The sequence below is a fragment of the Dermacentor albipictus genome, chromosome 8 (assembly GCF_038994185.2).
Source record: "Dermacentor albipictus isolate Rhodes 1998 colony chromosome 8, USDA_Dalb.pri_finalv2, whole genome shotgun sequence".
Taxonomy (NCBI): domain Eukaryota; kingdom Metazoa; phylum Arthropoda; class Arachnida; order Ixodida; family Ixodidae; genus Dermacentor; species Dermacentor albipictus.
In genome coordinates this window covers 114,151,732-114,162,557 of record NC_091828.1, presented here as the reverse complement: position 1 = coordinate 114,162,557, position 10,826 = coordinate 114,151,732, and the positions used below count along the sequence as shown (strand labels likewise).

The 10,826-nt window shown below is 45.5% G+C and overlaps 1 protein-coding gene across 1 annotated transcript; it reads right to left on the bottom strand.

Annotated features, from left to right (window-relative positions):
- Positions 1-236: 236 nt before the first annotated feature.
- Positions 237-9,616, bottom strand: LOC135920110 (Golgi-associated plant pathogenesis-related protein 1-like). Its single transcript, XM_065454175.1, has 4 exons — positions 9,444-9,616; positions 5,783-5,977; positions 3,814-3,943; positions 237-878 (listed from the first exon to the last, which is right to left on the bottom strand). The coding sequence occupies exons 1-4, from the start codon at positions 9,516-9,518 to the stop codon at positions 580-582; spliced, it is 699 nt and encodes a 232-aa protein (XP_065310247.1). The 5' UTR covers positions 9,519-9,616; the 3' UTR covers positions 237-579.
- Positions 9,617-10,826: the final 1,210 nt, after the last annotated feature.

Genomic DNA, 10,826 nt, shown 5'->3' with positions numbered 1-10,826 from the left:
ATTCAGTGTTCTCTCAGAAGCTTTTGTTCGTATACTGTTGATCATGAGTGTTGGTTCTTTTTGTCCACGGCCTAGCTTATTTTGCAAAGTGTTTCTCGACTATAGCGGCGTATCTCCTGAAAATAACGTTTTTCGTTCTTTTTTTTTTAGCGAGCAGGATCTTTCACATTTTTTTGTACTTTCCTTTACACCAAGAGTCATCGTTGTCAGAAAACAAAGCGACGCAAACACCGGCATTTAATTTTATATTGATATGTATTTTTCGTTCCGCGAGCGAGACTTGCCACTGGGTCGTTTGTGGAGAACAGACGTCGTAAAGTGGAGCCAAAATATCGGCTCCATCGACGTCGAACGCCGCGACCGTACCCCTTCTCGCTCTGGGGCGGTATTCTGTGGGACTCCACCTAGCGGACCGTCCATTCCGGCCACTGCTGATTGGATGCAGCTGTTACGAGCGAGGAGGAGACGAGCGGCCCCAGCCAATCAGCAGCGGCCGAAGTGGACAGTCCACTAAGGTGGACTGCTACGGAATACCCCCCGGAACCCCTGGTCCGGGGGCACGTCGGCGTCGTTCCTGGTTCAGTAGTCGTCCTGCTGCTGCTGGCGCCTTCGTTTCTTGTGGCCGCCTTTACCTCCGCCGCCGCCGCCGGCGTTGGGCCGGGTGACTTGGCTGCCGAACTGGCCCATGATGTTTCCTCGCGGATCGTAGACGGACACGATGTAGATGGTGCCCTTCCGGCCGCGGGCGATGCCCGTGCCCAGGCGACGGCAGTTCTTCCACACGACCTGCGTGAAGTGGCCCGTGCCGGACTTGAAGGTCGGGTTGTTGTAGTCGTAGTCCTTGATCTCGTCGTACCACGCCTTCACGGCCATGCTTCCTGGAAGGGAAGCACGAGCGCCACTCGTCGAGTTGTTTTTACTCCGTAAGGACTTCTTTCACACCGTAAAGACGTTCTTTGCACCCTTGAGGGCGCGTAATGGTGCAAATCGGTTTTATTACTTACAGGCGCACGCTCTCAAAGGGTGTAATTGGGCGCGAGTTATAGACAGAGAGTACCCTTAAGGGAGGGTGCAAATGAATTTACAGTGTGGAAACTAAAAAAGATAGGAACGAAGAAATGAAACAGCTTGAAGGGCATCGAAGCACGGTCGCATTTGGAGCCATTACACAGACGAGCATTCTGAATTTTGTGGCGACTGTGCATGCGTAGAATGAGGAGGCGATGCACAAGAACTCAAACCCCTGCAAAGGGTGTAAAAGCGGGAGTTATAGATCCGTTCACACCCTTATTCAAGTTCAAGGCCGTAAATAATTTTACTGTGTAGTTACTCTACCTGAGGTTCTGGGCTTTAGTAGGGGGTGTGCGATTGCTAATTTCCGAAACCGAATCGAATACGAATCGAATGCGAATGTACCAATTTAATCGAGTCGAACATCGAGTACCTTTCAAATAGTTTTCGAGTAGGAGAACAGCCGTCTTCGTCGCTACTATAGAATTATATCCACACCCTGGTAGATGCACATTGTAGGCAAGTTTTTATGCGAAGCATATTACGAGGGCTCAACCCAGCTCCTCAGGCGCGGCGGTGACCATGAAATCACGTGACACCGTGACGTCACGACAGAGGAGAAGTGGCTTTGGCTCAACTCTTGCAAGACGGGCTGGGTGGGAATCGAACCAGGGTCTCCGGAGTGTGGGACGGAGACGCTACCACTGAGCCACGAGTACAACGCTTCAAAGCGGTACAAAAGCGCCTCTAGTGAATGCGGTGTTGCCTTAGAAACGCGCTGTTTCTAAGGCGTGCGTCTCTTGCTCAGGCGCACATTTCGTTGCCGCGCCGAACGCTGCTTTGCTCGACGCTCACCGCGTCCAATGCGGGGCGCGTAGTCGCTGCCCTGTAGCCCATTGTCTTACACCCCTTGGCGGGTCGACGGGAACGCTGTCGCGTTCCACTCTTGAAGGCGAAGAAGTAATGCATGAGTTGTTTCTTCGTCTAGCCGAACCAAATATAGCCAAGCAACAGCAGTTCACCAGGCTAAACAGTGGTTCAACAACTAAAATAAAGGCTAGTATGCTTCGCATCCTGGGCTTAACCTTACCTAAGCCACAGCCATTTTTTTTTGTCATCAGGTTTCCCGGTAAAGAGCGTAGTTTATTGAAAGCGCGAAATTGAGCATTAGGAGCACATGAGCAGTTTGTTGGAGATCGCAGGGAGAGGCCTTCGTCCTGCAGTGGCCATGAAATAGGCTGGTGACGATGATGATGGAGACGACGACGACGACAATGATGACGACGACGACGACGATGATGATGATGATGATGATGATGATGATGATGAAGAAGCAGTTTGGATGCGCCGGGCTCACTGGTGGGTGCGAAAGATTGCGGTGCATTGCAGGGAAAGTCCGGCGCCTTTTGCGACGTAGTGTGCTCAACTTTTCCAGTTTTATGTCTTCCGTGATCGCTGAACGAAGTCGTAAAGCTGAGTTGTTGGCGTCTAGTACAACGCGCTCTTTAGCGTGACGTCCTTAGCTTGACGGAAGGTATAGCGGCCATTATATTCCCAAACGAAGAAAGCGGCGCATTAAGGTTGCGTCTTAAAAAAAAAATTAAATTTACTTTCACCATTCTCACGCAAGCAATCACACAGAAAGCACGCTTCTGCTAAAAATACCACGTTTTTTTTTACGGTTATCGGGGAGAACAAAACAAAACAAAAATTACTGACGGTTTGGCTGCACCAACCATATAGAATATCGTGATAAAGAGCATTTTCTTGGATCTGATTGGCCATTTTCTTGCACCAAGTTATGCGTTTCTAATTGAATCGTTATGTTTTTTTGTTGTTGTTGCTGCAGTCGCATTCGCTCGGCCACGTCTTCTTCGTCGGCCTACTCCCGCTTCCTTTGTTCGCCGAGCTCGTTGTTGTTCGCTGCGCTTGGCACCAGAATCTTTTCTTTGGACATCTCCGACGACGACCCCGATGCACTTTCCATAGTTACGTATTTCGCTCACACGCAAGCGTAAGAAGAAGAAGAAGAAGAAGTAGAAGTAGAAGAAAAAGAAGAAGAAGTAGAAGTAGAAGAAGAAGAAGAAGAAGTAGAAGAAGTAGACGTAGAAGAAAAAGAAGAAGAAGTAGAAGTAGAAGAAGAAGAATTAGAAGTAGAAGAAGAAGTAGAAGTAGAAGAAAAAGAAGAAGTAGAAGTAGAAGAAGAAGAAGTAGAAGTAGAAGAAGAAGTAGAAGTAGAAGAAAAAGAAGAAGTAGAAGTAGAAGTATAAGAAGAAGAAGTAGAAGTAGAAGAAGAAGTAGAAGTAGAAGAAGAAGTAGAAGTAGAAGAAAAATAAGTAGAAGTAGAAGTAGAAGAAGAAGAAGAAGTAGAAGAGGCTGCGCACGTGATACGCGCGCGAGGAAACGCGCATATGAAGGGGCCTCACGCAGACAGAGGCGAAATCCAAGTTTATATAGCTAGTGTTGCTTGCGCACTAAAAAGAAAAAAAAAGCAAGAAAAGAAACATATAAACGCGTGTGAAACCGCACGGTAATCCTGGCCATGCGCTGCCACTCATAGTTCCTAAAGCTTGGTTACTAAAACTTGGTAACTATCTCGAATTTGTCAGAGAAGCGAAAAAGAAGTAGAACGTAGTTATGTATGCGCATGAGTGGTGAAGTTAAGTCACAATAGCTACCTACCTTAATTTCACTACACAAGAACGCAGTCACTTTTATTAGCTTACGCAGCGCGTCGCGTACTGCAAGCTCGCGCATGCGCACCAGTTCATTACAGCAAGTGCAGTATAGCGCGTTACGTACCCGTGATGGGTGCCTCCAAGTTGCTGCTCCACGACATGAAGAGGTTTTCTCCGTGTATCGGCTTGGTCCTGTGCTCCATGCGGTCTCTTTGGGCAAGCATCAAGGCCCAGGCTTGGGCGTAGCGATTCAACTGCGGCATGGGGGGGTGAACGATGTGCCCCAAATGTGAGTCAGTCGGTGACGAAATGCGCGGAAGTCATGCACTTCCCATGACAGGCATCAAACCAAGGCACATTGGACACGGCTTCCCGATGGCTATAGAGCAAAGGGGAACAACAAAGTTCTGTGAAGCTTCATGATGAAAGCTATTGCCAGTCTCTACGTATGTTTTTTTAATGTGAGGGCGTCTTTTTTGCCAACCTTGGCCCAATCGCCTGAGGTCTGGCTATCTGACCTCAAAGCTGTAGCGACGTAACCTACTTTAATATGCCTTCTGTAAAAATGATTCACTTCTGTAGTCATCCATACACAGCTTTATGGAAAGGTGTCCTCATGAAAACTAATTATTAGCCACCTATATACTCGGCAACAGGCGGTATACATTCGCTCTACACTATCAAGTTTTATGACTACTCATGAAAGCGTTCCTCATGGATCAATACCCGGTGCACTTTTACTTCCGATTTATATAAATGACCTACCTCAGATTGTTAATAATTTTGAACCTTATCGTTAAGCAGGCGATACCTCTATACTTGCTTCTGACGACTCCATCCACTCTATCACACTAAAAATCTGAAAGTCTAAAAGTGAACACAGACCTAAAAAACACTTTAACCTGGTGCCGATGTAACTCTCTCTGCATTAACGCTTCAAAGACCAAGTTCATGATTTTCCATTCAATCCAAAAGGTTCCTTCAAAATATACTACGATCAAACTTAACGACATGCACATTGCTCCCATTAACGAATACTCCTTCCTGGGTGTTATTCTTGATGTCGGTTTAAAATACGCTAGCCACATTGCACACTTACGAGGAAAACTAGTTTATGGCATTAGAATTTTAATCAGAGCACCTCGCTATTTGAACACTCCGACCTGAATTACACTTTCCTACGCCTTTATTCCCAGTCACATGAACAATTGTATCGCAACATGGGGCAAAACTTACCTATCCCACTTATTACGTATACAGCACATTAAAAACCAAATCATTAGGACACTAACGTTATGTTCGCATCGCAGCAGTGCTTCTTCGTTGCGTCAAGGTTTTGAGATACTCTCAATTTCTAGTTTAATTAAATATCATCTCTCCATTAACCTGTTCAAGTCATTGAATCGTCTTATACCACCAAGCGTATTTCGTGCTTTTGATCTTCTTAACACTAATCCTGCTAAATTTCCATCAGATGGAAATTTTTACTACCTGTAATACGGACGAATTGTGGTCCACATACGGCGTACTTTTCTGTTTTATCTATTTGAAACCCTCTACCAACCTATCTCAAACACTGCTTAATCACTTGGGGCATTTATAAAAAATAATTGTTTTCTTGCTTACTGAATTACTAGCACACTGAATAGTAATCTGAATAATTATCTGTTTAGATTTTTTGTTTCGTACCTTTATATTTATCTGCGTTCACTTCCCTGTTACAACACAACTACGTTTACTTGTGATATAACACCGGTTTAGTTTGACCACTACACTTGTTTGTAACCTTGCAAGGGAGGTCCCCTTCAGCCTAGCGCTCTCGGACCTGCTTCTGTATATTTATCTGTACGTTGCTTTTTTTTTTGCTACGGACATAATGAACTTGATTCCGATTCTAATGCAGTCAGGCTGTAATGCTATCGCATTGACATAGCTGCTCAACGTGATAGGCACAGCGTGAAAAAAAAAATGCGTTCGTCATCCAGGTAGAGAGGCCTAGGTCTCAGATCTGCTGTGCACAAATAAAGTTTACTCCTCCTCCTCCTCCTCCGCCTCCTCCTCGCAAATATACGGCTCGTTCCCTGCACGCTCACCTCCTCGTCCTCCTTGAGAGTGTGCACACCGTGCAGGCGCCTGTAGCGGTTGTGACTCCTGAGCACTTGTCTCTGCAGCTTCCGCATGGACTGCGTGAAGTCGCCCTCGAAGTCAGTCGGCTCGAAGGGACCTCCGCCACCCATTCCACCCATTCCGCCCATTCCGCCCTTGCCGGGCGGTCTCATGTTGAAGCGCTGGGTGGCGGTGGGAGAGAAGGTGTCGATGGTCACGTGTCACGGTTCCCGGAGACGACATTCGTCGATGACATGTCCTCAAGCGGTACTAAACGTTCTCACAGATTTTTGTTTTTGTTTTCGTTTACAAAGATCCTCGTTGCGTCCTCAGGACCGACGTTCGCGTGGTTTATCCTGAGAAACGTTCTCTTGCAGGACTTAATAGGACGACTAATTGTCCGAAGAACATCTCCCTTGCACGATATTCCGATGACATGCTGTTCGATGTTAAGCGAGACCCTCCAACTGGAAGAATTTTTATTCACGACTGCTTCGACTCGTGAACGAAAAAGATAAAAAAAACTGAGTGGCATGCTTCGCGTAAAACCGTTAAGAAGCTTTAGCTCGGGCCCAACTTCGCGCGTTTTGAAATGCAGTTGTCCTTGAGCTGCGATGCGTTATGTAAAATACCCATTTCAAATATTACAAATATGATTTGTAGACGTCAGGTTACGTCAAATCAGGTAATATTTAGGCACAGTTATACTTCCAGTATGGCGACCTGCTTACTTTTTTTTTGAGGAGCACGAGCACTGCGCTATGGCCGCTGGCCGCAGAAACATGACGCTCCGTCGTTCTGTGTTAAATCGGTTCAGACCCGCGTCCCCTTTTCATGCGTTAATTAAGTCGTTTTCTCGCGGCACAAGACTGTGAGACAATGTCCGCGTCGATTTACGCGAGGCAATAGTATACCCGATGCGAAATGAAGATAAATTTATACAGTTTAACTGAACAAACAGAATAAATTATATTTTTGCGCATGTGGCATACTATTTCTTTTTCTTTTTTATTGTGGTCACGAATGAGAACAAGAAGAGCTGTCTGTCTAGTCTTCGCATTGCTGACTACGTAAGAAACGGAGTAATGTTGGTTCTAGAAGCGTTGAATATTCTTTTCAAACTCTTATTCTAGCGTATTTTTGGGGAGGGCTTTTCTTTTTTCTTTTACGTATACTGTCCCACATCCAAACGCAGGCGCCCCAATCACAATTCGAAGCTATAAACTCGTGCTCAGCAACAACTTACTGCTTAAAAAAAAAACATATTTTGCGTTTTAACTACGCCGATCACATCTACTTCACACGACAGATATCGTGCTACTTCCAAGTCTTGAATCAGGTAGTCAGGCTGAGTCAACGCGTTTTCTCTGTTTCAAACGCAATGTAACCTTTGCCTAATTTATAAGCGATTAACTAGCACCGACAACATGGTATTGATGAGTTCATGGGAAGCTGGCGGGGTTGTGTGTGTGTGTATGGGGGGGATTTCGATTTTCGATGTAGGATCGCCATGCGTATTTTGTTCGTGCCTCGTTTCTGCTTACACTCAGTTTCCTCCATTGAAGGGAAGACTGACCTGTCTGGTACTCGAGAAGTGTGATCAGCCATTCTCAGCTTAAACTAAACTCAACTAAACTCAGTTCAGCTCAGCCCAGCCCAACTTTAAGCGGAAGCGACGGCTCAGGACAAACTGCGATTTCCCCGACTCAAATAGGCGTGAAACATAGAAATTCTCACGTCAGACAATAGCTAAACGTCCTCGAATGAAATTTGTCTTACATTCAAGAAGGAAAAGGTAACTATACCAACTCTACCAAGCAAAATTTTGGTTTCGGACATATGTATCTTTAAATGAGTCTAAACAAATCTATGAGTTCTGAAAAAAAGAAAAGTTGGATCACAGCGGTTCCAAGTTCGATACTCTGCATATCGCAGTTCTGCAGGCTGCGTATGTTTGAGCCTCTGAACCTGAGAAACTTGATGCATGAGTATATGGCTCAAGTGACCATGTTGTATACGGTTTACGAATGTGTTTTAAAAGTTCTGTCGAATTATTATTATATTGCAGAGCGATGTATATCACCCAAACTTTGTCCACTTTCGATGTCTCAATGGCTGCAGTTTACAAAATTGTGACGTAATTTTTTTTCATCGGTGAGAGACAGGAGCTGTATAAGGTCGATGCTTCCGCCTTTTTTTTTTTGCGTTTGTGATATTCAAACATTTTTGTAAAACAAGAAAGTTATGGCCTAAATAAAAAAAAATCATCTCCCCATAGTCGGTAAAGATTATTCTTTTAAATTCAACAGACTTTCATTAACATCGGTGTCATGGGTGCCGAGCAAAATGATTTATTTGTTCCGGTGTGTTTTAGATAGCAACGATTCAAGTCAAGCTTTGTCTCAATACTTATCTTAACTCTTCCCGTGAGAAAGTGCTAAAACTAAATACTAACACTGATGTATATGCTGATGACGGTGTATTATTGATGACTACGGCTGAAACCTGCATCAATTTGTGTATATAATCGTTTCTCCCGTTGGGGCAAACTTATCGAAGAACGCTCGTGCAATTAGGCTTAAGTGCACGTTACAGAACCCCACGGTGGTCAAAATTAGCTCAGCGTTTCCAACTATACAGCATGCGTTATAGTCACATTGTCGTTCTTCGCAATTATTTTTTCTTTATCGGAGTGGAGGGACAAAATTCCATTACGAATTCGACTAAACATCAGCTTCGTCGAAAAGTCATGCAACAAATAAACTCCTGCCAGCGTGGCACCGTTTGTCAATGTCAGTGCAGTAAATGAGTAAGCCCTAAAGGTAGAAGTTCAGAATTGTGTATTGTTGTACTTTATTGCACAGTTTCTGACTGGAGATCTTCATGTGGAGTGCGCACCCGTCAAAGAGCATAAAGCTCCCACATAAGCCGCTTTTGAAGTAAACAAAGTTGGAGAAAGGTTAAGTGTGAGTGCACTGCATGTATATGATGACTCCGGACAAGTTCGGCGGATGTGAGGGTTCGTGTAATTCGCGGAGGTTAACCCTTTGAGCTCCGCGTTTTGTCATTGAAGGAGAAATTCATATTTTCTACATCTGACTGAGAGAACAAAACAAAAAAGTAACCGGCAGAAATGAAGAAAAAATTGCAGTGAAGTTTTTACCAACATATGGAAGGCTTTTTTCATCAATGGCGAACAAATCAAGTTGTTGGAGGTAGCGTGTGCTTCTTAGAACTTCTGTGCTCTAAATCGTAACGGTGCCGAACTATGGCCGCAAATTATTTATGCGCATTAATTAGAGCATTTATGTGTCACCCAAAGCGAGTGACGGGCCTTGAGCAAGCACGCTTCAAAGATGGCGCCAATAGGCTTAACATCAACTTGGTGCTAAGCTTCTACGCTGGGGAAGCATGAGGGACAACTACGTTTCTCCGCGGCAGCAAACTGAAAGGTTACGTATTAGGGTTGCTGGACGCTCAGGTTTCTAAGATTAGTTTTGGCGTTTGTTGATGATGCTAGTGATGATGATGACGATGATGACGGTAATTTGTGTGAAATGCGATAACTACGGTAATAAACGGACCAGAAATGGTTAAAAAATGGCATCAGCCTGCGACATCACACGGCGACATTAGCGCGACTCTTACCTGTATCATCCTGAAACCTGACGCGGGCACGGAGGCGCTGAAGATCGCGATCGCCAAAACGGCAACCAGCTTCATGTTTGAGCCCCTAATTTCCCACCCCGTGGGGTTTCGGTCCGACTACCACAACCGTTCGCCGCACACAGCGATGTACAAATGCTGCAAATGCCCAAGACCACAGAACCCCGAGCCTGAAACTTGTTTCTTTTTTTCCTCCTGCTCGCGCATCTGCTTTGATCCTATTTTCAAGCTAAGTTTCTTTCTGTTTTTTTTTCTTCGAACGGCATGCGTCATTGAAACAAAAGCGCGGACGTCTCCTGTACAGAACGTCAAGATTTCTGTCGACCGCACTGTGAAAGATGGACGAGTGGTGCAGCAGCAGTAGTAACGCAGTGTAACAGAACCTGTGGCTTGGACGTCCAGAGACAATGGGCTTGCGCAGACGGCTCTCTTGGTAAACGAAACAACCTTGGAGGCGGCTGCTTGCATCGACGAACAATGTCTGCAAGTGCTAAGCCTGAAGAGAACGGAGAATTCCAAACTTAAGCTGTTCTTGCCTACGCATCTTCTCTGGCCTGTTCTAATGCAACTCTTTTTTTCTTCTTTCCTTCGACAGCCATCCATCACTGAAAATAAAGCTGGGACACCTCTCGTGTAGAAACGGCAAGATTATTTTTTTTTCTCAACGGCTTTTTGAAAGACAGAATCGCGGCAACAGCGATAATAACGCATCATGAAAGAATGCGCGGCTGCATGAGGCACAATGGTTCTCAATATCACCAACGACCTTGGAGGCTGTTTGCGAAGTATTGTTAGAGCACTAGCTGTCTGCGCTTCTGACGCAGTCCTGCCGGTCCTCGTAAAGCACCTTGACGATTGGCTGTTGCAACGACTGTCAGCATTGCATCTAACGCACAACCAAGTGCTGAAACAATGGTTCTCGAATAACCTGTAAGGTCTTTTCGGTTGCCGAGGACACCATTTGCGTTGACCAATTGTCTTTGGGCGTCCGGGCAGAACATTTTCTTACAGGAGGTTGCAGTTGCTGTTGTCTATAGTTTGCCGTCAAGACAAATCTTGACGTTCAACGGGAGTGTCTCTCACTTTGCTTCAAATCACAATAGCCTTTCCAACTCCAAGTCATCAGAGGGTCACTCCAAGCCAAGTAGGTTGGACAGCAGGGTCAAGGCAGGTTGAAAGCGCCGAATGGGGTCAAGGCCGCCAGATGAAACCAAGATGGCACACGTTTCTTTGCCGACGACATCACGTGGTTGCCTGGATGCATGCAGAACTCGGGTCGAATGGTTGCCGTTGACGTCGACTCCCAGGGAGCCACTACTGGCCAGGGTTCTCTGTAACGGTCATGGATCCTGCACTGTAGGCTGC

What these genes read in the sequence shown, in the direction of transcription:
- LOC135920110 (XM_065454175.1), bottom strand. Translation starts at nt 9,518, where the DNA reads ATGAAGCTGGTTGCCGTTTTGGCGATCGCGATCTTCAGCGCCTCCGTG. An exon ending in CTCTCAAGGAGGACGAGGAG is followed by an intron (nt 3,944 to 5,782) that starts GTGAGCGTGCAG and finishes CCCATGCCGCAG; the next exon opens with TTGAATCGCTACGCCCAAGC. An exon ending in CTTGGAGGCACCCATCACGG is followed by an intron (nt 879 to 3,813) that starts GTACGTAACGCG and finishes CTTCCCTTCCAG; the next exon opens with GAAGCATGGCCGTGAAGGCG.